We start from the raw sequence: 25,730 nt of genomic DNA, 5'->3' as shown, positions 1-25,730 counted from the left end.
AGTCCACTTGTCTTCAAAATACAACATGAAAGCATCAAAACCAATGGAAATCAGAGCTTATAGAATTCAAACATGCAGCCCAAATGATAAGAAGTAATGAAGGAGTTATACAGTGATCAGAAGTTTCCATACACTCATCATGGGTATTTCTTTGAACTGTTCTTTTTCCAGTATGTATACATACATATAGGATCAAAAGTATACATACACTCCCAGCAATATATTTGATTAAATGTCACTTAATCAAATGTTCTTGCTGGATAGCTGACGACTCTTCTTGGCAGAATTGGCAGAGTTCATTTCAACTGGTTGGTTTCATTGCACAGACCCAGCTTTTAAGCATAGTCCACAAATTTTCAACGGGGCTGAGGTCGAAATATTCCAAAAGCTTCATGTTATCCTGCGTTATCTATTCCAAAATCAGTTTTGATGTATTTGGGATCATTGTTCTGTTGGAACATCTGATTGTGTCCAAGTTTCAACCATCAAGCTGTTGATTTGAGGTGAAGTGAAAAATCTTTCCATCACTTTCTGCAATGCATCAGTACAAGTGTCAAAAAAATAGTCCCAGACCATGATACTGCCACCACCATGTTCCACAACCGGAACGCTGAAAACTTTACTCGCTCCGGTCCTTGTTTTGTCTGAGCATAAAACTTTTTGGCTTGTCCACATGAGCAGTGGCAAATTTCAGTTGAGCTTGAAGGTGTTGATTTGGAAGTACGAACTTCTTTCTTAGTCGGCGCCCTCTCAGTCCATGCCAATGTAAATCTCACTTCATTGTGGACAGTGATGCTGGTGTTTCAGCAATTTCCAGTTCATGGCTGGCTTGAGGCTTAGTGGTTCTTTGGTTGTTCCTAAACATCTTAACCAATTTCCTCCAAAGGGTGACAGTCTGGCTCTTTGTCCAGACGTTGGCAAGGCGATTACACATCCATGTCAATGTCAAACAAATCCTTTTTATGCTGGCAAAGATAAAGTTGTAGTTAATCATGATCTGATGTTGAGTTAAAAGACACAGTAGAACTTTCAGGACCACTTTTTAAAAGACTGAAGTGAGTGTATGCACAATTTGGACCCTGCAGGGATTAGAGAAAACACAAAATAACATCAAATTATGCAACCAATTCTTGGTTTTTTTTAAAGTAATTAAAGATACATGCTCCACAATCCCTGGAAAGGGAACAAAAATGATCAAAAGCCCCAAATTTCCATAACATTCCTGCCCATGATGAGTATGTAAACATCTGACAACATGTGTATAATGTCTTGCAACTTTGCTGGAGCTCGCCAATTTTTGGTATGCAACTCACTCTACTGTCTTTGTGTCTGTTAACAGATTAAATCACAGAGTCGGGCACTGAAAACAAAGAGGAAAAATAACAGGATATGTTTAGATGCCATTTTATTACATTCAGACATTTTAAACAACAACAGCATGGCTCGAACATTAAGATATTCACAGCCTGCAACCACAATGGTAAACGTGAGGTAGATCAACCAGGCACCAAGGCTACCACTGTGCTGCACATAGTTATCAAACACATTTCAGTTAAGATTGTGGGAGCAAGTTGCATATTAAGTATTAAAATCAAAGAGGAAAAACACTTTCTACGGACCATTGTTTTGATCATCACTATTACATTAAATCTAGGGGTTAGGGAACATAACCGTCTTCTGGAAATAATTCTTTAAGCTGGCAACTTGTATAGTGCAAGTCCAACATTTGCAAAACCCCCAGTGACATTCAGTAGATCCAAGAATCATTCGTTTGTGTCTTGTGCAAAGCCTTCGCGACCGGTTTTGAAGAGGGCACGCTCCCTTGGCCCAAGTGAACTTAGGCCTCAATCAAATTATACACTCCAATATGATTATCAGTCCCAAATGCTTTTCAAATAAATAAAAAAAAAATCCTCATGGACCTGATTCTCATTTTCAAAAAAAGAAAAAAAGAAAAGGAAAAAGCCCCCCAAAAGAATAAAGACATAAAAGACAAATCTAGGTAGATTCTTCTTGCCTTTGCAACATAAAAATGCAGAAAGACATCACCAAAATACACTGGCAAACATTACACAACATTAAACACATCAGTAACCCTCAGTGGGTAAGGAGATGATCGAATATATTAATAATGTAAACAAAGCTTTAAACAGTACAGTAGTACAAAACCCAATTATTTGATCTCTCTACACACAGAGGCAAACAACATTCTTTCGCCTCACAGTCAAAAGGTTTCTTCATTCTCATTGGTCCAAAAACAAAACAAAACCTAAGCAGACACTGTGTGAAACATCGCTTAAGGCATATTCTTTGGACAACCACGTGCAGAAACTTAAAAACATTCATCTTTCAAGTATATGTGTAAACCTAATTTTCGCCCTTTAATTCAGGACTGGAAACTGGGTTAATCAAAGTGGATGGTAGCAAACATCTTCAATAAACAATCAGGACACCATAACAGGAGGTGACATCTCAGGCACAGGCAGTAGCAGGACAGCTGGCAGTGAGAGAGCTTGCCTGTGGTACACTTTGCGCGACTATGTGAAAAATTACTGTCATAACATACGACTAAATCAACTGCTCGGTGTCCATGTTAACAGAAAGCATGTAAAAATAAAAACATTGTGGCAGATCATCTAAAGCTGTGTGCACGCTGGAAACTATTCTCTCATCGAGCATCGCTTGCAGATATTTTGAGCTCTGGTTTCCTAGGTAACCCTCTAAAGTATTTACAACCCAGTAATATGTCAATCAGCAGTATCATACGCTTTCAAAGTCTCTAAATTTCCTGTCACTGTAGGTTATTTTGGCTACAGTTGCAGAACGACACTGACTTCTTCTATGGTTTCTGGTTGTCACATCGCTTCCTGCGTGGATGTTGATTCACAGCGGCGTAGCGACCGCAAACCGTAGAAGAAAGTGAGTGAAATGTGTTATGTGACTACATGTCACGTTTCACCTGCTGACAATGCTAACTGGATGAATCCCAAGATAAACTATTCTCAACTTTGAGGCAAGGAATTGAAGTAACTACCAATGAGAACGCAGGATTCCATGCATTAGTGGGTTACCTAGGTAACAAATCAAGCAAACTGCTTCCTGTGTGGATGCAGTTTAATAGTGTTTCAGAAAAATTGACCAGCTTCACAGATTTCTATTGAAACTGAAACAGTAAAATACCGAAGACACAACTCGTATGTTCCCGTAGTTTTCCAGTCGCTTTGGATAAACTCGCATGAAATGTAGTCATGTGACAACATGTGTCAAATCCAACGGCTGCTTATTGTTTGATTCCCACAGCTTCCAGTACAGATACTCCTGATGACCTGAAATCCAGTAATGACCAAACTCTTGGGTGTGTCTTTGTAACGTTATGAGGAAACATAAATGGGCTTTGTGGATTATGAGAGGCGAAGCAGGTGAGAAAGGTCAAAGAAAGCAAAGGAAAAAGGAAAAGTGCAGCTAAAGGCGTCTTTGGTGCTTAGAAAAATTAATGGCAAACTTAAACTGTTTTCATGCAGATGCACAAACATTAACAAACACAGATGTTACCATGGTCTCAAACCTGCCATGTCCCTGTTAAAATATATTCCATTGATGCTGGTAGCGCGACTCCTTAAAGCCACCTCCCTCTGACCCCCTGAACATCCAGGACTGGACAAAGTGGGTTCAAAATACATTCTTCAAATAGTCACATTATCCGTCGCGAGTCCAAAAAAAACCAACACCAAAACAAAATAAGTTCAGTTTCAGCTGTGCTTTTTTCCCCTCACAGCAAAGTCTTTTTCACTACGACACAAACTTAACTGAAGACAAGCCGACAAGCGAGCAAAAGTCAGAAACATTCACCGACCCTCTTTGGAGTCGGGCACAGTGCACACTGGCAGTACAGAAAGCTGTGTCAGGTGGTCCTCACACCTCGTGCTCCAGCATTTCCCTGCTGACCTGTCTTCTGCCTGATCAAAATTTGATTGCAGGTCTGGAACTAAATCTCAGTTCTGATTGGGTTTCTTCAGCAGCGGCATAGATTTGAGCAGGTTTAAACGTGGCGGCCGGTCAGAAAGTAGAGGGACCGATCCTCGTTGCAGTTGGCCGTCTGAAACTCGTCCCGCAGGCGGAACTGCCATTCGTCCTCCAGCTCCAGTCGGGCGATTGTCTGACGCAGGGAACTGCGGTCCTGACAGATCACACAGAGGGTGGCACCTGTGAACAAATTCAAGATCAAAAGTTAGATAGTAGGACATGCAGTGCCACTTTAATTATCAAGTTTAGCTGTTTAGTTCTCTATTGTGAGACAGATTGCATAATTCTATCATGTTAGATTTAACAGGGCTAGAAAGACATCCACGTGTGGCATAGTTTGCATCTAAGACACCAACTCATACGCAAGAACTGTCACTGCCTTCCAAACAAACTACAGGTGACCATGGCAACCTATTAGCAACCAAACCAACTGCAAGGACGTTTTTGGTGCAGCATTTTTTATATCTTTGTAACAAATTTCACCTAGCAACAGCGCACAACTTCCAGTAACCACTTACCAATCGGTTCAGGGATACAGATTTTCCCTTAGCAACCACTGGTTGCCAGGCAATCACCAGCTGCTCTCTATGCTTGCATGACTGGGATGTAAGCTACTGTAGTCAGGAACTGATTCTTATTTTGTAGAGACACCCAAACCTTGCCAATGTCCTTTTAACATCTGGAAGCTTTTATTTTGACAGTCTAGCACAGAGGAAGGTAGGGGGTGAAAATCTAAGAAAACAACCAGGTCATTTCCTATAACTATGTGTGGGGTCTTGGGAAAATATGAGCAACAAAGCATCCCGATCCCTTCCTTTAATCGTGACACTGATTTCATACCTTTGAGGAAGTCGAATTTCTTCAGGAGTCCAGAAACAACGAAGGAGTCACAGAGGTAAAGCAGCAGGCCACTGAACACCAGCCCCTGATGGTTCAGGTTGGTGGAGTGTGGACGAGAGTTGATGTAGCACACAGAGATCTGCAACAACAACAACAACAACAACAACAACAACAACAAAAAAAGAGACAAACTTCATTAATCACAGTCGGGAAAATGAAACTAACATCGCGAACTTGCCTCGAAGTAACTGAAAGAAAACATTACGACTCCCTGACAGTTCCTGCTGGGAGCTCCCGAAGGTGTCTGCTCAAGCAAATTTAAAGTCGCCTTGTGGGTAAAAGTTTAAAACAAAAGATGTGCAAAAACTTGAGAAGACTGTGTGTACAGATAGATGGTCATTGCCTCCTATGCACAAATGTGCAGTAAATGCATTGTTAGCATTCACTGTGTGCACATGTGCGTGTATGCAGGTCAGAATGTTCTAAGAAGAACAGATGGGAAAGTCATGCAACATGCTTCTCTGTGGGTTAAAAAAAAATCTACATTAAAGTCGGGGAGCAAGTTTGCCTCATTTCTCTATACTATACAGATTAGAGCACCTTATAAAGTATATAACTCTGCATATCAGACAGAGAAGCACTCGATTTCTATCCAAAATGTGTCTATCACAGTAGTCTGGTATTTAAGCCTTGCCCTAAGTTTGAAATAGAGATTATTCTACTGTTCCTGCTTTCAACTGCAACCTCCAGGGAGCTCTCACCTCCGGGCTGAGGTTGAGGTAGCTGTCAATGGACAGAACTGGGTTGTCTCTGTTCCTAACAGCTTTCGGAAATAGTCTGTGACTGCAGCTCTGGAGGAACCTTTCCAGTAGGAACTGGGCCGGGGCGTCGAAGAGGGTCTGTTCGCTGTCTGGTGCACAAACATACTGCAACGGGCTGATTAGAGCGGGGTTTTCAATTTCCTTTGGAGAGAAGAAAGAAGTTTCATGTGAGCTGGTGTTACACACAGAAAGACAAGGACATAACAAAGCGAATAATTTTAATCACCTGAACACCCACCATGAGTTTAGGTTTGACCAGGAATTCTTTGTTTCTTCCCCCAACTGGAATGTGCTTCTTCATCAGGAAGAAGTTGTTGAAGCGGCACAGCAACAAGCCACTGCTATTAACCCTTAGATTAAAGTCCACCTCCTCGCAGCCATACCTGCACGGGACAGCAACGTCAGGTAACGGTGACAATGCACACCTCAGACCAACTGACTCACATGGCCTTCTCTGAGCTTACCGATTCAGGTCGTACTGGACGTTCTGCGTCAGGTCCACATTCAGCATGACAAAGTCATGGAGGTGACACCGACTGAAGGGATTGCTGGGAGACCTGCGAGCCAGGCTGCTGCTCCACTTGCGTGTGCCGCACACGGCGTACTGGGAGATCTTGGGCGTGTTCTCCATGTGCTGCAGCACCGTTTTTAGAGACACGTTGCTGAGACATGAGCCTCCATCTGATGTCTCACTAAGAAACCAATAGGGGAGGGCAATTTTACATATTTTGAACATATGTAAACTAGATTTTGAACAGAGCTTCGTTAACCGTAGCAACCAACTCCACTCTTACACTTGGGAAGCGCTTATTACCTTCCTTCTGCTGATTGGTGGGCGTTCCACTGCACACAGGAGTCGTCCATCATGACAATGAAAGGCCATATGTCTTGTCTCTTGACACCTTGCTCCTCCAGTCGGTTCCTCTCCAGCTCGAGGTTATGGTATGACAGCTCTTTGATCAAGAAGCGAGTTGCACCTTAAAACAGACAGGATTGTTTTTGTTAGGTTTTCACTTAAGATTTGATTAAAACTGATGCACCTTTAATTAACTTTGATAAAAGAAGTAATCTTTTCAAATCCCATGTAAGGGATATATTTGCATAGAGCTTGTATACATTTGCAAATTTACAAGTCTGATAGTTTAGAAAGACAATGAGGTACACTCTGTTGGGCTTTTTGTTCTTCTCTGTCACACGAACCCTCTGCATGTCCTCCTACACTACATTCATGAACCTCTTCTGAGGTCTTCCTCTTTCCCTCCTGCCTGGCAGCTCCATTTAGCCACTATCCATCCTCTGCACATGCCCAAAACCATCTCAACCATTTTTCTCTAACATTTTTCCTCCAAATCGCTCAACCTGAGCTGTCCCTCTAATCTGTCCGTTCTGATAACCGAGTAAAAATCTTAACATCTTCAACTCTACCATCCGTCTATTTATTTTTTCCAGTGCCCCGCTCTCCAAATCCTACATCATCTCAGGCTTCACTACCATCTTGTAAACCTTCCCTTTCACTCTCCTCATCTCTACCCACTCCAGCCTGCCTGCAGTCTCTACACTCTGTCGGGCACTGCAGATAAAAATATGTTTAGGTATTCAGCAGAGAAGTCTATCCTGATTAGAAAGCAGTCACACTGACATAAAGGGTCATCTTTAGCCCAATGCCATCTGCTTATCTGAGAGAAATGTTGTTTAGTTACACCCACTTCAGAAAGGCCTTGCACCTAATTGGCTGCACTACAAATCAGACTGATACAATAGATGGCTGACCTTCTCGCGTTGGGTAAGGCAACAGGTAACCTTTCGCCTAGTTTAAACACAGCACTAAAAACAAGTTGAAAACACAACCATGGTAGATAATACACTGCAACGAATTACTCATTATCAACAGAGTGATAAGCTGTCATGTAAAGGCTGAACGCCACTGTGTGGACTTTCAACCACTAGTAGTGCTGTGGAGAAAGGCTTTCATAAGAGGGTCTCCATTTAGTTATTTTTGCTCATACAAGAGCGAGTGAGCAATGTAACACAAGTTCCTGCTATTCTTTTTTTTTTTAGCATCTGCTGCCATGCAAATCACGACAACAAACACAAGCGAGGGCAAGAAAAAACGATGATATGGGAAAAAAAATTTATATCGACTGCAAGTAGAATGAAATATTTTAAATATATTTTAGTTAGGATCAAAAAACTGTCAGGTTTAACAACAGAGATAGCTCAGCTGCTCACCAACTCCAGCGTTGTTGAACATGGCGGGCAGGACGAGCAAGATGTGGTTGGGCCAGTACTTCCTATAGTGAGGCATCTCAAACTGTTTGACCACGAGGATGTGCAGATGTGCTGCGCCCTCCGTGGCATGGAAAATGTTGAGCAGGCCGTGTTCTTGGCGTCCTGTGGTCGGGGTGAAGATTGGACTCCTGAGAAGGTCGGGGTCCTGCAGACAGATAAACACGGTTGAAGCAAAAGTAAACATGTGACCCAAACGGCGATTAGGAGGATTAAGGCGCGACAGATACTGCTGTCTTGAGCAAACTAACCTTGGTGGAGACCAGAGGCAGACGCATGCTCTCCAGGTGGCTGCCCTGATGACTGAAAACAAAGTGCTGCTCCTTAGATTTGGGAATCACAAACTGGAGCTGGACCTCCTCTCCCAGCATGGACGAGCAGAAGGTGAAAGCATGAAAAGTGCACTCCGACAGCTACAACACAACCACACACACATGTACAATATTAACACAAGGATGGGATATGTGCATCTGTAAGTCTGCAGTAAAGCAGAAGGTGTTGGTGGTGCATCTCACCTGTGTAGCTGCGCCTGCTTCACAGTAGTGATGGCACTGGTCACAGTGATGAAAGGCATTGTGGGCAGCAAACCTACTCTGACGTATCGACTTGGTCACTCGTGTGGCTGGAGTTTGGTTCTCTTTATCTTGCTTACAATCTATATAAACATAAAAAACGTAAGTTCATTTTTTAATAACACCCGATTAAAAAGCTGAACTCAGAGTGGGCAAGTTTGATGGGTTTTTTTCCCATGTTTTTGCTGACCTTTGAAAGACTTTAGCATCTTGTCAGAGTAAACAGGGCTGGCTTTCCTGAATTTAGGATCTCGGAGGTTGGGGTCAAAGGGCAGCTTTCGGACTTCCTCGATGTCCGGCCACTGGGTACTTACTAGAGTTGTGACCTCTGAATTTTCTGTGGAGGGTGATTTGATACATTTGTCACCATCAAATTAACTGCTTCATGTATTTCACAAAATGTGAAGGCCATTAAAAATAAACAAATCCCTATGAGTCTCACCTTCCTCCACTTCATCCTCATCATACACGTCGACCTCGAGCAGCCTGATGAGCATCCGAAACAGGATACGCAGAAACTGCAGGTAGGCGCCAGTTTTTCCCACCTAGCGAAGGAAAGGAAAGAATACCAGTAGAACTACAGTGACACTTAAATCCAGATGAGGAATTAACTGCATAAATTTATATGGATGCCAATACATTTAAAGAAAATTTTTAAAAAGAATTCTCTGTATTCTATTTTTAAATCAAGTTAGTCACAAATAAGAAAAGGAGTATTTTCCACACGAGATTTGTTACCTGTGGGGGTCCACTGAGCAGCAAGCGTCGAGGATGCGGCACAGACGGCGCTTCATAATCAGCATGATGCTGCCGCGCGATGGTCCACTGGCGGTAGTACATGCTCTGCTCCGTCCCCTGCAGGGTGTGAGTGATAATGGGCCTCAGCGGACTGCTCCAGGCCACGTCTGCGTGAGGGAGCAGCGAGGAGGAGCTCAGCTGACTCCCAGAGTCCCCCGACAACAGATTGTAAGCCGCTCGCGACAAGATGACTGTGCGCGGTGATGCCCTCGTGGGCTCGCGATCGCTCTGCGTGGACTGGCTGGGCTTCTGGGTGGAGGAGGAAGATGGTGAGGGGGAGGAAGATGAGGAACTGGAGTAGAGGGATGGAGGAGCCTTGGAGGCTTTCGAAGGGTCAGAAGAGAGCGGGGTTCCCAGTGAGTCGCACTCCTCCTTAATTCCGAGTGTTGATGTGCCCATGTCTATGGTGACCATGCCTTCAGGCTGCGAGGTGGAAGTGGAGGGTTTCTGGAAAGAGTCTGCAACATCAGATGAGCTGACACCATTATCCGCCAAAGAGCCTGAGGGAAATATGAAAGACACACCCGCACATATATGTAACTAACAAGTGCTCACATGTTTGGAGGGTTTTTTTCTCTCTTTGGATTAAAACCAAATTTTCTACAAACCAAACTCATTCCAAAGCTATGACCCGCGTTCATTTACAGTACCCATGTATTATGGTCGACTTGCTTTACTGTAATCAGAAATCAATTAGAGTTAAGCTCATGTCAGTTACACTCTGGGTTTCCTTTAATCCAACATCACAGTAATTCACACTAACCAGAGGTTCTGGTTGCAGCGCTGCCGTTGCTCTGAGGTCTTTCCAGCTCATCTCCATCATTCAAGCTGGTGGCGACCTTCTCCACATCCGATTCCCGAGGGGCCATAGCCTTCTTTGGTTTAGGAACAACAACCCTGGATACGTAGGTGCATGCCAGACCCACCTCCTGTTCCAGGGCTGTACGAGTCAGGTAGCTGGAGTCTATCAGTCGCAGGTCGCAGTATTTCAAAGACCTAGAAGTGCACAAGGGAGTTGATGGGAGACAAGAGTTTTAGAGAAGAGCTAAACGGATCTTTGCTACATTTTATGTTAAAGAAACAGACATACTGAGCCATGTTATAAGCTAGGGTAGTATTAAGTATGATATTACTTGGGGAAAGTCTCTCCAAGAGGGTCTTTGCCCGTGAGGATGACGATGCAGGGCAGCCCTTCCAGATCCTCATAGGTGTGTGGCACCCAGTCTTCATTCTCACAGCCTTGCCAAGCCTGACAAAAAGAGATGAAAATCAAAGTGTGCCCTCTTCAGTTACAGGTTATTTATAAAAACTAAAAACAAAACAAAAAATGCATGAGACTTTAATCATGCAGACAAAGTATGAGGCAAAACAATTTTTTCATTGTACAAAAGTGCACAACAGATTCGCAAAATCATGTAAACTCCCTGATAATGACTGATCTGCAAAAACGCAGAAGGATCCCAACACTCTACATTCAGCAGAACACACTTCACACAAAGAAATCAGTCGTGTGACTCTGATTTTTCCTCACCCTGAGGCGACTGATAAAATTTCTGTGCAGGTTGAGCTCAGACGCAGGACTTCCCAGCAGCACTGCAAAGCACAGCTGCAGTCCCAGCTTGTCCCTCACGTCCTCCAGTCTTTCTCGGGCCAACATTGCCAGCTGCAGCGAGGGGATACGGACCAGCAGCATGTGGCCGTGGCCCTGGGAGCCCTCTCTGCTTGGAGCGTTTATCAAGTCCTCCACCATGGCCAGGGTCTCTGGAGTTATGTGGTCTCTCAGGGACGGGGAAGAGGTGAGAGCCATCATGGCCTCAGTGTACTGCTGAATCAGCAGGTAGCTGCGGATCACCATGCTGTGTAGGTGGGGATGTCTGGAGGTACAATCAGAGCTTTTTAACTGATTATAATGTCTACAGTTATTATGAGTTACCCACTCAGTGGAAGTAAACACAAAACTCTTCATGTTTGATTCATCAGTTTCACCTTTCCAACAGAGTGTGAACCATTTTCTCAAACGCATCATCATAGCGCAGGATGGGACTGGCCATGCCCCACTGCAGGGATCTGCTGTAGTCCCTCAGGCCAAAGTAGACCAGCTCGTCAGGAAACTGCTCCCTCTGCTGGACGATAAAGATACCGACATCAGTTTAGACAATGTGTCCTGACTGTTCTTAATGATACACTGCACACTGTTGAAACGCTGTGCCTAGTTACAAAACATGGAGTAAGTATCCTCATATATAATACTGGATAAGAAAGTGAGCCTAATGTGTTCTATAATATATTGGTTCCCTTTCTCTCTGACTTGTAACTCCTTAACACGAGGCTCGAGTTACTTTAGACCCTTTTTAAAAAATGTCTAAAACTGTAACTGCAGTTTCACCACAGCAGGGGGAGTAGCTAAACCACAGCACAGGAAATATGCCAGTGTGCTGCAGTAAAGTCATTTATGATAAATAATTCACATAAGAAATTAGCATTTGCCATTCCAGTGACTGCCTATCGTGGTGTTTTGTAGACCATTCTGCATAACTCATAACTAAAGAAACGTTTTAGTGTTAAAAAAAAAAAAAAAAAAGTGGGGATAGGTTAATTGATTAATCTAAATTGCCCATAGGTGTGAATGTGAGTGCGAATGGTTGTCTGTCTCTGTGTGCTAGCCCTGTGACAGACTGGCGACCTGTCCAGGGTGTACCCTGCATCTCGCCCTATGACAGCTGGGATAGGCTCCAGCGCCCCTCGAAACCCTGAAAAAGGGTAAGCGGAAGCGAATGGATGGATGTAAAAAAAAAACCAAACAAACAAACATTCTCACCAGATTGTCGTTGGACGGCCAGTGAACTTCATTGTGGATGCTGATTCGAGACTGGCGGGTCTGCAAAGTGTAAGGGAAACAGCTGACCTGCAGGACCAAGAGGTTCATGGCATCTAAGACTTCTTGACAGTTCACCACCCGGTCAGCCAAACCCTGCAGCTCCCCGTGGCACACAGAGCCTGACAGGGCACTGAAAATAGATCAGGGTGGGGAAAGTGTTTGAATGAATTCATGGATATTTTTTTACTTACTATGATTATCCCAGCACAGCACTTAATAACACTCAACATGGTTTTGAAATAACAACTTTGTGCAAAAAGCTTTGTATGCTGGTCTAACTGGCTGATGTGTGGGAGGTCGGTCCAAAGATAATCCCCTCTGGGAAAAAGGAAGTGATCTGTTTTAGTGTTCTGGCAATAACAGAAAAAAATTCTTGGGAGGAAAAAAAACAACCTCAAAACAAAACAAAGAAAGACAAGTTATAATAGTTAGTTAACTAAAATTAAAGACTGAAACTGACATGTAGCATAAAGCAAAAGACTAAAATATACTACAGCTTTGCATGTTTCTAATCTTTGCAAAGGGGATCTCACTGGGTGACGACCAGCAAGACTGAAAGATTGAGCATTTCCCCATCATGATAATAAAGGGAATTAAAAAGAACTTTAACAATAAATGGTGTTTTGTTGTAAAATTACATGCCACAATGAGAAAAGACAGCACCTACTGGCCGTCGACAGTGTTCACATGACTGAACTTTAGTATTTGCACAAGCGAAGAAAGATTCTTACAATAACTTTAAGAATGTTTGACAACAACTTTAGCAAAACTCTCATGCTTTCATTGAAACATCAACATTTCTCTTCAATGGTGAAATAGCTTGAAAAGTCAGTTCTTCTTCTTTAAAGGCTGCTTTAAATTATCAGCAGAGCAAAACAAAGTGAGCCATAATGGTTTTAATGGGAGAATCTGTGCTGTCGGAGTCGCCTTTACCTTGTGAGGTCGACGTGCGAGTTGTCGTGAATGAGGACAAACAGAGTGTAGGGGTTCTGTTTGACTTTCTTCATGAAGGCCTCCATCTTGGCGTGAACATCACCGTCAAGACGCACCACATATTTGTCTGACTTCAGGTGGGCCGTGGAGGGGTCTTCATTTCCCAGGTCCACAAGTACACCTAAGGCGAAAACGTGAGGATTCCATACAGCACTGCAACAAAACAACAACAGTTCTTCCTTTGGGTTTGTACACACCTGATTGTCGGATGCGTTGTGCCGTCTGGTGGACCAGAATGTGAGACGGTGGGACCAAAACCAGGAAGTCCACCTTGCAAAAACGCCCTAAATCGAGGTTCTGTGTCCCTGAATCCGCGATGGAGCACACTTGAGAAAGAAGGCTACGAGCCACATTAAGCTGGGCCGGATAGATCTGGAAGCCCTTTGTAAAAAGATCTGCAAGAAGAAATACAAAAGTTAGCACCAGGATGATTATATGTGAAAAGCAGATCCTAACCACAGCAAAGTATCACTGCTTGCCTAAACAAACCTCCCCAAAACAAACTATGATGAAATTTAATTTAATTAATTTCGATCTTTTTTAAATGTTGCCAAATCACAACAGCAGTCACCTCAACCTGCACATGTACCGTAGCCACCCTTTTGTCAACAAATTACAACGAGATGAAAATAATCTGGAGAGACGAGATCCAGTCAGAACGATCAAACTGTGCAGTAAGATTAGTCACACACACGGTAACGAAAAGGAAAATAAGTGTAGATCTACATGGTTGATTTTATACACCTGTGATAATGGGACTTAAAAAAGAAAAAAGACTGAATTCAAAGTTTAAGAGGTGTGGCTCGCTGTGGGATGAGGTACAGGGCCAAACAACACTCCGTAGCTCAAACTAACCTTAACTGATTTTGTTCTGGACACTGGCCTGACTTAACATTGACACTGAATGAAGATCCACATGCTGATTTAGACAGATGTTGCTGCCTAGTCTTTGATTTGCCTGCTAAAAACTGAAAAAGACTTTGACAGCGAGCATGAGAGCGGTCTAACCTGAGTCTGATGGTGGTGACATGCTGGCAGCTTCCTGGGAGTGGATGTTGTCGGTGACATCGCCCTGAAAGGGCTGGATGACCTGTCCTTTCCGCCTGCGCTGGTATCGCACCAGCTGTTTGTCGAGGTTGTCCCCTGGAAACAAGCAGTCACCAAAGTTACACAGAGCGAGGGACGGGAGCAGGCTGTGCACTCAGTATCAAACATATCAGAGTGAATGTGTCACCACCACCACCGTCGTGCTTTTTATTATTAGCAGCGAAGGTTTTAGTTGATGTTTATCTCAATTCTAAACAACATTAATTCAAATATAGGAATTCCTTTATTTATTTTACACCGTTGCGTTTTCTGATCATGCTCACTTTTAATGTGGTTCAGTAACTGTCGTTTTGCTGCTAGTAGAGACAAAAATGATTAGTAAAAGACAAATTAGTATTTTTCTCAAGATTATTTTAATGAACACAACTTATGGATACTCATCTTACCCAGAGAGGTGGTTCTGAAATGAGATGTCAAGATGCTGACTTTCCCCGTGATGAGCTCGTAGCTGATTTCCTTCAGAAATTCATTGGTTGTGAGCATCCCTTCTGCTAAGGCCCGCGCTTGATACTTTCCTGAATCCAACAGGTAAATTTACATTAGAGTTCAGTCTAGATACTGCATCCCACACAAGTTTCACCACAAAGATGACACTCACCCAACACAATCACACAGAACTCGCTGCCGCTCATCTTAGAGGCGCATATAATGACCACATAGGTTGGCAGGCACTGCTGTTGAGGAGGACCCTCAGCCAGAGAGCGCAGCGACTCAGAGATGCCTTCGCCCAAAGAGTTGTTTGTGACCACCACTTGGACGCTGCCGCCAGAGACGCTCGCTTCCAGCCGAGCCAGCCAGGGTAGTTGGAGGGGGGAGATGGCAGGTCCCCCGGGACAGCACAGCATGGCCTTCAAGACTATCTGCTCCAGCTCCTCCCTCAGAGGAATCTGCTCTGAACCTCCAGAGGAAAATTCAAATATGAAAATCTAAAAACACTGGCATGAATCATTTCAGCAACACACACATCTAGCAGTGATTGTGTAGGCTGCTTACCTAAACGTGCAAAATACTGTAGAGTGAGCAGAATCATCGTCTCCACGCTGAGTAACCGGCTGTTGTTGAGCCCCAGAGCCTCCAGGGTTTTATCTGACAGTTGGCTGCTTTTATAGCAGCTGACCAGCAGGGGGCTCACCACTATGTCCCCAACATTTCCATAGAAGTAAGGTAAAGTGCCATGGCCTAAAAACAAAAACTTGGCATTAGATGAACCAGAAAAAAACCCTAACAAACAAACAAAAAAAGCCCACTTAAGATGTGTAAAACATTTAACATTTGAGCTATAAAACTTTGTAAGAAGCTAATTATTATTTTTGACTGAGTCGTTTTTTTGATGTAACATTGCCGTCTTGGTCAGGTCTCCCTTGAAAAATAGTTGTTAATCTTAAGGGGAATTTGTCATTAAATAAAGATTCAATAAATACATAAATAAAACTAAGCAGACCTTATTCCCACTAGCCACTTTATTAGGTACACGTGTTCCACTGTTTAAGGCAAAAAAAAAAAAAAAAAAAAAAAAAAATCTAACAGGCCATCACATGGCACCCGCTTAAGTTCAGACTGATCCGAAGGGGGAAGAAAAGGGATTTAAGTGACTGAATCTGGCATGGTTTTTTGGTGCTGGGCGTGCTGGTCTGAGCATTTCAGAAACCTACAGAAATTAAGTGTAAATTTTCCACACAACCATCTCTAGGGTTTACAAACAATGGTCCAAATAAGAAAAAAACAAAACAAAAAAAAAAAAAACCACATCCAGTGAGTGTATGAATTTGAGTAAAAAAAGAAGACAGTCCGCTTCGAGCTAATAAAAACTCAGAAAACCACTCGTTACGACCAAGGAATGCAGACGAGCATCTCTGAACACTCAACACGGTGCACCCTGAAGGAGAAAAATATCTGAGGAATGTTTCCAGCACCTTGTTGAATCTATGCCAATAAGAATAAAAGCAGCTCTGAAGACAAAAGACGTCGAACCTGGTACTAGCAAAGTGTACCTATTTACTTGACGAAAGTGTATTCAATCGGATTAAGATTTAAAAAGATCCACAAAAATGCATCACACAGATTTTTTTTACTGCCTTTTACAGTTTAAGCAAACAAAAAATACAATAATTTGCATTAAAATGGGTTTTATATGCGCTGAAAGGTGATGTTTAATATGAAGAAACATATCAGTGAATTAAAACTGGTACCAATGAGGATGACAGGTCGGACTCCTGCAGAGTTGAGTAGGTTGTCGGGCACGATGACCGTCTCTCCAATGGTGACAGGCTGGGGCTGAATGACGCCTATTACAGGTGGTTGAGGAGAGGCTACTCCTAATACCGGCCCTTAAGGATGATAAAGCAATTACGTGTCAGTACAAACTTTAGCCATAGTTACAGTTTAGGAGATGTTTCAACATGTTTGACATGCAGACAATGCTTCTGAGATACCAATAACAACAAGGATGCAGAAACACGCTGACTGGCTGTGAGTCAAGAAAACATTTTTTAAAAAGTCCCAGTTCCTGTTAACCAAGTCAGAAGGTAAGAAAAACATATTTTTGCTCATTGTCTTTTTCAGTGTTGTTGTATACTTTAACGCTTCAGAGTATGTGTCTCCAGTGCATCTAATGTCAGAACTATTAAGTCCCCTCAGCTCCTCAGGAGTCAGGAGTTGTTCCATAGTGCAGGACAAAAACCTCTGGGGAGGCAGCTTTTAGCTTTCATGGCCTGAACCGCCGGAACAGTCTGGTGACATACCTGAAAGCAGCTAGATGTACTGAAGTCTTTAAATATAAACCTAAAGCCTAACTTTTTGACTGCCGATGCTCTATAGAGATTCGTTTAATTTACTTAATTGTATCTATAACCACAGACTTTTACTCTCAGATTAGTAAGTCAATAGTAAGGATTGCGTGATTATAAACAGTTACTTTATCGAATATTTATTTATCACTTGCTTTACTGACTTCTTGTCAGCATTTTTTTTCTAATTTATTAGTACTAGTTTATGATGCTTTGCAATTACTCATCTTTCTAACTGCTTTTATTTCACTTATGTACACTTAGGGGACACTTTTTAAACTTTGTCTTAAATTGGTCTTCTCTTTTTACCAGTTGCTGTCTTATTATCTGCCTGCTAATTATCTGTAACTAGCCTGTATACAAATAAGACTGATTGTTTTAAAAGGGAAAACTTCAAATTAATTGACTAATATTAGTAAAATAAGCTCCTTATGCGCTGTATACTTTCTTTAAAGAGATGTTTATAGTTACATGTAAACTGGAGAGATGTGAGACATTTAGTGAAGACATAACATTATGTTCATATTTACAGACACATACAGCTGGATAGCTTTATCCTGGTGATCTCACCAGGACACAACACGGATTTAATGATGCTCCTGTTATGGAGAAAAAAATGTGCACATCCTAATTCCTGCAGTGGCTGATTTAGTGGAACAAAAGAACAATTTTTGTTGGTTATTTTATTAGCAACCATGTACACCCTGTTCATTCTGGCCCTTCTGCCCAGATTGCCTTTTTATTATTTCTGTCAGCTCGCCTAAATACACGATGTGGCAGAAATCTCTAATCGTGCAATTCTTTTAAATTCACTTGCCCTACAAACTGTTCAGCTCTATCACCATGGCAATGCTGGGTGAATCATCCTTAACAACCAGTGAGCGTCAGGGACATTAGTGCATACTCATCCTCAAACAGAGGCATGGGGAATGAGGGTGTGCAGACACTTCTCTGCACACACTCCTTTGCACACACATGCTCACCAATCCAGCGTTAATGGATAAAAAAAAAAAAAAAAAGGAACACTTGGTATAACAGGATAAATTTAAAACCCAGAAGAAAATAAACTGCTCAGCCTCCCCCTCCCCCCATCCCCCTGAAGGTGGCTTAACAAACAAACCTGGAGAACAAACTATTGGCCGAATAGCTGGCACAGGGACAGCTGTTGGCGGGACTGGCACCAACGAGCTGGGATGCCAGCTCCGGTGGCGCTTCTTTGGAGGGCCAGAGTTCATAGCAGACAATACTAAACATTAAAGACAGACAAGTAAGAAAAAATGTCAATACAGAAAATAATTACAAATAACACACTGTACGTATTCAGAAAGGATCCTACCGGGACTATCTCCTAAATCAGCAGTGCGATACCCCTGACCTTGAGGCCCTAAGGACATCTGGGAGGGGCTGAGTAATGGAGGGCGCCCATCAACAGCCAGGCTATTTGTTGGCACATTCACCCGAAGAGCTGTGGGTACTGAAACACAGATTACGCATTAATACAGTTTGTGAAACTGCAACATTGCCGAGATAATAAGCTCACAATAACAACGCTGACACGTTGTTTCTTTTTGGTGTAATGTTTAAACTCAAAGCACTGATTGACTCATTCTAGCCATCTAGTTATAAACTAAAGCCTCGTCTGTGAATGAATCACTACTGAGATTTCTTTACTCTTTAAGTCGTCTGCATGCAGTCACACACCAAATCTACCTTACATGCTTGCAAATCTCACCTGCTCAACTCTATCCATGCTTTTAACTCCTGCAACATTTATGCTACAATCTGTAGATTATCTTTGTGTGTTTTGAAATCATCCCCAATCTGTTTTGACCTGTACCTGACCACTTCCATGCTTTGTGGACTCTGATCTCTGCTCTCCCGTCTTGTTTTGTCTAACTGCCAACTTGCCTGCAAACTTCAGCTTTGTGCTTTTATCAATAATCCACCTTAAAACTGCTCCTGCCTTTCCAGTTTCTGTCACTATGCTGGTCTGCCTCCCTGCTCTCCTTACACAATGGTGCCATGTTGCGATATTTCAGCCTGCAGCACAGTGGCTAACTGCCAGCATGCTACAAAAAGTTGAATGGATAACGAAAAAGCGAACAAGTGATATGCAAATATAAAAATATTTCCCCCAACTATAACTGTCTGCAGAGTAACCAATGAATGAAAATAAGTCAGTACTAACGGCAGGCTATTGATTTCCTATACGTACACTCTTGTAGCAATTGGCCATGTTTCCATCTCATATTCACAGTGTATGCAACACACAAAAACATCAATTGCTATGCGTACCCTTAGCTTGTCAATATAGCAACCTTGTAAAGGAGCTAATAGATAGCAAGGCCTTAAAAAAATCATTATAGCATTTCTTCCTCCAGCATTGACTGGTAAGTAAGCACATGCATGTATCTGTGTGTTTCTAAGCAGTCTGTAGCATAAATCAATCTTATATTCATGAAGTTTTTTTTTTGTTTTTTTTACACAAAGCTTGAGGTAAAGTTTTGCCAGGAGCTAAATTTTAAATTCCAGCACTGAAGCATGGATACATCAGGTATGTGGGACTACAGTTTTTATATTATCATGTTTATTTCCTACCACATACAGAACAAACTGACATGCACAGCTATAAATGTACCAATCAAACTCTTCACCTATTGGTAGAGTCTTGTTTCCAGGTGTGGAGGCCAGTGGTTTGAGGAAACTACATTCCTGGTTCCCAAAAAAGACAGAGGATGCTTGCGTTGTTCTGGTAGGTGGAGAATCTGTAGATAAAAAGAAAAGCATTACAATATCAAAACACAGCTACTATGCACCCAATGATGCATGGTTCCCTTGTCCACCGACTTCATACGAATGTTTCTGATAACTCTGGATTGTGGCTTTAACACACACCTTTCCTGTGATTGGTCATTTTGTTGCCTTTGGCCTTCAAACAAATGTCAAACTATCAGATCTGTGTCAGTATGAACTGTCAATTGTACAATTATTAACAGACCAGAATTGTCCTTCTCACCAATCGCTCTAGAATACAGTGACCTGAGTTGGAGACAGTGAAGTGAATTATTATGAATTCTACCCTCTGGGCTTTCAAAGCATGAGTGTCAAAAACCTCTGAAGGAGAAGGATGTACCTGAAGGTCGCAGTCACGAGACATCAGGCGAGAGTAATGCCGATACATAGCCCTGCAGCACAGCTGTCTATATTAACGTGCAAGAGCTATGCTTACAAGCAGCATCCAGGTTAAGAACAAATCAATACTATAAGCCCAGGAGGTTTTCCAATCATAGAAGGAACAAGCTCTCGCTGTGAAAGGTCAAAGAAGAACAACATCTCCTTGAAGAGTCAACATGGTTATTCTATAAATAACCAGAGCTTTATTTAATTGTGTTGCTTTTAAATTCCTGCATTTATTTTCACCTGCATTACCAAAAAAGTAGCCAAGTTGATAAGAGGATGCTTTTCAAAAGCATAAAATAAACCAAGCCTTCTCCTTGACTGTCTCCGATTTGAATACTATTTTAGGGCAGAAAATTCGAACACTTCCAAAGATTTCAGTGAAATTTTAGCTTCAGATATTAAAAATATTATGATTATGAAAAATAATCCGAATCAAACAAAATTTATCAGAATCTGTAGACTGGAACAGATACACTAACAAAAGTAAGCATTGGCTAGTTAGCCATCGTGGTAAACTGAAAAATCTGGTTAAAATGTACTAAAAACTAACAAACTTTTACTATTTGTAATTTACTTCTAATAAAATGTCACTATGCAGCCAGAATACACATCAAAGCACTGCCGCAACCAAATGCAGTGGCACACGACCAACAAAGCCTCATAAATAGCTTAATGCAGCGAGATGGTGTTTCAAGCTCAACTCTTATATTTCAGAGCTTAGCAACCAAAACCTATAGCAACAGCACAAGCTGTCAGCATATAATCAACTGAAACAATATCACTTTGGTGGAATAGATAAATGTATACTGTCATTATTACGCTACACTTGATGACTTGAAGTCCAGACTTATTTACACAGTTTATAAACTTCCCTGAAAGTGCGACAGATTATCTTACTGTGAATTAACATCTATCCATCCATTAAATTTGAAACTCTAATAGATCTGTTTGAGTGTAAGTTTGACAGGACCAAAAAAACACAACAAACCATGCCCAGCTATGGGAGATGAAACTCTCTGGGTGGCCTTAGCATCCTGCTGGGCTAATTAATCTTTCAGTTTAGCCACATCGTTCAAGTTTCTCTCAGTTTCTGTCTCTTTTGCTGTCTTTGTGCCAAAATAATGATTATACATAAATAAGCAAAACAATAATAATTGAGTAAGAAGCAAGGCTTGCTGACTTGGAGTTTGGGGTGAGATTTAAGCTGCTAAATGAGAAACATCATAAAACATCTTTGTATTGTATTTTTTTGTAAAAGGGGGTAATAAAACAACTGCCTGTGTGTATTTATTTTTTTAAACATACATAAAATCTACAAGAGTTCCTCACTGGCTTTAATTTTACAGCCATTTTTACATGTTATATGATCATAGTGTAGTGCTTTAAACACTTGCCTAAGATGCCTGGATCATTCACAGGAGGAGACAAAAGGGGATGAAAAAAAAGGAAAAACAACCTTATTAAACAGGAGTAGGTGAAATTTGTTAACTTCTTTTGTAAACTTTACACACTCACAATTAATGCAACTTACTTGAGTTATCGTTAAATTTCAGCTGCTGACTTGCAGGTTTAACTCTGCTGTGTAAAAACGTAGGCAACACTGCAGAGTATAATCTCACCTGAAAGGGAAAAAGGAGAGGAGCTGTGTCCGCTGGCACCTCCATTTTCTTTACTGCTAAGAGAAGACGACGAGCCGGGTTTGGAGGTTGATGCGCTGCTGAGAAACTGGCGCGTTTTACCGTCTAAGAAACAGAGGAAGGAGAAACAAACAAACAAAACTCATCAAACCCTCACAAAATGCAGTGTAAGATAAAAGTTTGATATACTTTACATACATCTTTAGAAAGTCTGGAGTCTGTAGTGTATATTTACCTTTCCAGCAGATGAGGGGTCCTTTGCACAAAGCACCCTGAGAATTCTTCACCAGGTAGTATTTTAAGTGCTTCTGCTTTTTGGGCTGTGTGGAAAGTTTCAGGTTGATGTGATTGGAAAACTCGGTGAAGTATCTGAATCCCTTTTCACCACAGCCCACACAGTTTCCTGAAAAACCTGCAAGACATAAAAATGCAACAATTACATTGCTTTCCAAACATTTGCAGGCTAATGCATGACCTGTGCCAGCTAGCAACAGAGCGTGCTCAGTTCAGCAGGAACTTGGCTCATTACGTCAATTCTGGCTTGTTTACTTGATCCGAACGCTCGGGAACACACTGACCTAAAAGTGCATTTTTCCCATTCTCGTCAGGCAAAAAACGCCGGTCCACGGCGCACACCAAGATGTGCTCAGGAACAGTGGGGGACTTGGCACCGACCAGCTCGAAGCCTGCTGGGACTTCGATGGGCTCTGTTGCTATGGAGACTAGGCGGAGGTCTTTCCCGGCCTGACAGAAGCCTGAGAGATGAGGAGGAGGAAATTTTTTTTAAGTAAACAGTAGATTAAGAGATGTAATAATAAACAAATAAAGTTTCTACAAAAATTTAATACATCTGGCATGCTTGTTAAAAATTCTGGAACAGCAACACAACACAACACTCCTGAGATCATACTAATGAATTCACAACGTTTGCATTCACATGCCAGATTAACACCTATGAGTAATTTCGAATCACCAATAAACCTAACCTCACTAACTGTTTGTCTTTGGATTGTGGGACTAAGCCAGAGTACCCGGACAGAACCCACACAGACACGGGGAGAACATGCAAACTCCACACAGAAATGCCCCAGGGGGGTGGGATTTGATAAGCAAAAGAGAATGGATGGATGGATGGATGCATAGAGGTCATACCATCCAGGGTGCAGCAGCCATCCGGTGCAGGAGCTTGCAGGTAGGGAAGTGGAGGGCTGCTGGTGTCCGAGTCGTCTTCGTCTTCCAGCTCCTCCAGATCGTTGGAAGAGTTGCCATTCACAAGCTCGTGCCCTGGGTGCTCCCTGCCATGGAGTGCTACGCCAGCTTTCGACTTCATATCAACTACAAAAATGTAAGATTATTTTTACTAAAAATTTAACTGCATTTTAAGAAATACTTCAACAGAAAAGTGGAATGTTTAGTGAACCCTCTGACAAAATTTAAATATATGCTACATAAGGCTAAGTCTCTAAAGCACTAGCTGTCCAATGAACTCAATATAGTTCAAACTGATTTTTTTCCAGCTTGCTGTGAGCTTCTTACCTTCCATGTTACCAGGATACGTCTCAGGCTCTAAGTACAGCTGTGTGAAGATGGGTTGTGGATCCCCGCTGCTCGAGCGCAGGGACGCCTCAATTGAGTTGTGGAGAGCCTCCTCAAATCGGGCAGACTTCAGCTGCCCTGCGTATGAATTCCCCATTATCTGTGGGAGCAGAGAGAGGGGGAGAGAAAAGAGGAGCATGAGGAAATGAATACAGTCATGGTTTTTCTCATCTCAAGTTATTGATTATTTCCTGTGTGCTAATAGCAAGCTCAACAGAGAGCCAAAATCTAAAAAGCAACAGATCTCTGAAGAAAATGTACTCATGTTTCAAATAAACACTACTGTGCTCTGATGGTGTGAGTCAAATTTTGTTTTTATTGAAAACTGCTAATCAACTACCACCTGGCGCAACCAGCTTAAATATTTCAGAACCAATATGGGTTTATGCATCAAGCTGCACAAGCCTAAAATGCAGGATGAATCTCCAAGCTCAGATCTCATCACAGACATGAAGCATGACCCACGTTTTATATTTTAGAACTTTATAAAAGTTAAATCCAACAGATCCAGGCTCCATCCAACCACAAGCCCGAACTGGATGCTAAAATCTACATGATCTCATGTGAACAACGTTCATTTTTCTACAAAAATGTGCAAACTTTGCTCAGTTTGGCTTCTCAGAATTTGAACTGTTGGTCAGAAAAAACCTACATTTGAAGTCAATCATTAAAAAAAAACCTGACACATATGAAATGTTAAAATAATCTTTAGTTGCAGTGATCTTTCCTGTTAATGATAAAAATGTTTAGTCTACTAGACAGTGTCAGTAGTAGCACAAAGCACAAACCACACACACACACACACGCACTTTACTTTGTCGATGTCAGTCAAAACATAATGGCCAAGGCCAATCCTTTTTTCCTATCCCTTTTTGGCCTCGCTCTTTTGCTCTTTGCCTCTTTGCCGTTACTCTGCCTGCACTCCCACCCACCCCCTTCCTAGTGTCCACTCAGTGACATCTGCTGAGGTCGGCCGCATGGGCCCGTGGTTGGCCGACTCTTTGCTAGCAGGTGGCAGCTGGACAGAGGGCTGAGCATGTGGTCTCAGAGAAGCCAGCAAGAGAAGAAAACAGAGGGCAGGAGAAACAGAAAGCACTCCAAGTGTGGAAAAAAGAAAGCTTCACTTACTGAACAGCACTTCAGTGTCCATTTATTAAAGACGCCTAATCAAACTCAAAGCTTTCAGCTTGTCAAAACATCTCAGCAGAGACAAAGTTTTAATTGCTGCATTCTTGAAACACGGGTTTGGCCTGAAATGCCTCATGTTTGTCCTTGGACTACATTTGACCAGTTTAGCCTTCAGCTGTTTGGAGGAAAAACTCCTCATTAAGGTCTGAGATCCCACACAGCTGTGACATGACAACAGTATGTGCTTTAGATGTGTGTGTGTGTAAGTAACAAAATAAACAAAAAGTACTAATTATGACTGACTGAATATATCAGTCGGTGAATAAATATCTACAGTTTTCACACAAAACAAAGAAACTCCTAACGTTGTTTATAATATTGTAAATAAGAGGTAAGGTGGAAATTAAGCTGATCACAGTTTGCCTTGAAGGTGCAATTTTGCCCGTGCCTGGACAGGTTTCAGACTCAATGTTTACTTAACAACCTTCCTGGGGAGGAATTTGACCAACCCAGACAAAAGACAAGATTAACAGTGCCTGACTGTGCTGTGGAAGAGATAAGCAGCTTAAGAGAACGAAGCTACAGTACTTCTTGCTTAACTGATGGAGGAAGGTGGCTGCACAGAGAAACAATGACTAATGGCTAAATGAAAAAAGAAAGAAAGAAAGAAAGAAGCTGGGTGCCTGAGGACATTTGTAGCCATTGCCTGTTCGTTTTGAATGTCAAAACAGGCTCCGGAGACTTCTCTGCTTGGCTGAGTGTGAAGCCCCACTGGACAGATTTGTCATTAACCCAGCCTGGGCGAGGTGAATCCCAAAAATGACCTTTTACCACCTGTGCAACTTAAAACAAAGCGTGACTGTGGTAGGGGTCACTTAACGGGTGTTGTGACTCAGGTGGTTGCTAAGGTCAGCTGCAGTGGTGGAGGGTATTTCAGGTCAGCAGCTGAAGTGTGCCTGATGGCTGGTTAAACATAATGAGCAGAAGAAGCAGTTTAATGTTCAAAGACTAATGGCCAATGCTGGGAAGTCACGTCAATGAATGGTGACTTTAAAACTGCCTTTCAGGCTGTCAGATGGTCAGTC

The 25,730-nt window shown here is 42.2% G+C and overlaps 1 protein-coding gene across 7 annotated transcripts in view; it reads right to left on the bottom strand.

Annotated features, from left to right (window-relative positions):
- Positions 1-1,390: 1,390 nt before the first annotated feature.
- Positions 1,391-25,730, bottom strand: part of greb1l (GREB1 like retinoic acid receptor coactivator) — a 46,736-nt gene continuing 22,396 nt past the window's right edge. For 3 of the 7 annotated variants that reach the window (XM_080861435.1, XM_080861434.1, XM_080861433.1), the window contains exons 3-34: positions 23,458-23,617; positions 23,074-23,256; positions 22,500-22,676; positions 22,157-22,333; positions 21,904-22,026; positions 19,759-19,869; positions 18,441-18,578; positions 18,225-18,350; positions 16,508-16,645; positions 15,312-15,497; positions 14,917-15,216; positions 14,705-14,833; positions 14,220-14,354; positions 13,409-13,606; positions 13,152-13,332; positions 12,159-12,348; positions 11,327-11,463; positions 10,872-11,214; positions 10,474-10,589; positions 10,104-10,336; positions 9,281-9,840; positions 8,985-9,087; positions 8,733-8,879; positions 8,486-8,625; positions 8,222-8,383; positions 7,914-8,118; positions 6,499-6,661; positions 6,149-6,376; positions 5,911-6,067; positions 5,625-5,825; positions 4,864-5,002; positions 1,391-4,203 (exon numbers count right to left, since the gene is read on the bottom strand). In XM_080861435.1, coding sequence (XP_080717561.1) covers positions 4,040-4,203; positions 4,864-5,002; positions 5,625-5,825; positions 5,911-6,067; positions 6,149-6,376; positions 6,499-6,661; positions 7,914-8,118; positions 8,222-8,383; positions 8,486-8,625; positions 8,733-8,879; positions 8,985-9,087; positions 9,281-9,840; positions 10,104-10,336; positions 10,474-10,589; positions 10,872-11,214; positions 11,327-11,463; positions 12,159-12,348; positions 13,152-13,332; positions 13,409-13,606; positions 14,220-14,354; positions 14,705-14,833; positions 14,917-15,216; positions 15,312-15,497; positions 16,508-16,645; positions 18,225-18,350; positions 18,441-18,578; positions 19,759-19,869; positions 21,904-22,026; positions 22,157-22,333; positions 22,500-22,676; positions 23,074-23,256; positions 23,458-23,614 — 5,847 coding nt within the window. In that variant the 5' untranslated portion in view covers positions 23,615-23,617 and the 3' untranslated portion in view covers positions 1,391-4,039. The remainder of the gene's footprint in view (positions 4,204-4,863; positions 5,003-5,624; positions 5,826-5,910; positions 6,068-6,148; positions 6,377-6,498; positions 6,662-7,913; positions 8,119-8,221; positions 8,384-8,485; positions 8,626-8,732; positions 8,880-8,984; positions 9,088-9,280; positions 9,841-10,103; positions 10,337-10,473; positions 10,590-10,871; positions 11,215-11,326; positions 11,464-12,158; positions 12,349-13,151; positions 13,333-13,408; positions 13,607-14,219; positions 14,355-14,704; positions 14,834-14,916; positions 15,217-15,311; positions 15,498-16,507; positions 16,646-18,224; positions 18,351-18,440; positions 18,579-19,758; positions 19,870-21,903; positions 22,027-22,156; positions 22,334-22,499; positions 22,677-23,073; positions 23,257-23,457; positions 23,618-25,730) is intronic. The other 4 variants (XM_080861439.1, XM_080861437.1, XM_080861436.1 and 1 more) reach the window with 4 other exon arrangements.

This window comes from Rhamphochromis sp. 'chilingali', assembly GCF_963969265.1.
Source record: "Rhamphochromis sp. 'chilingali' genome assembly, chromosome: 16".
NCBI lineage: Eukaryota > Metazoa > Chordata > Actinopteri > Cichliformes > Cichlidae > Rhamphochromis > Rhamphochromis sp. 'chilingali'.
This window is presented reverse-complemented; position numbering and strand designations above follow the sequence as displayed.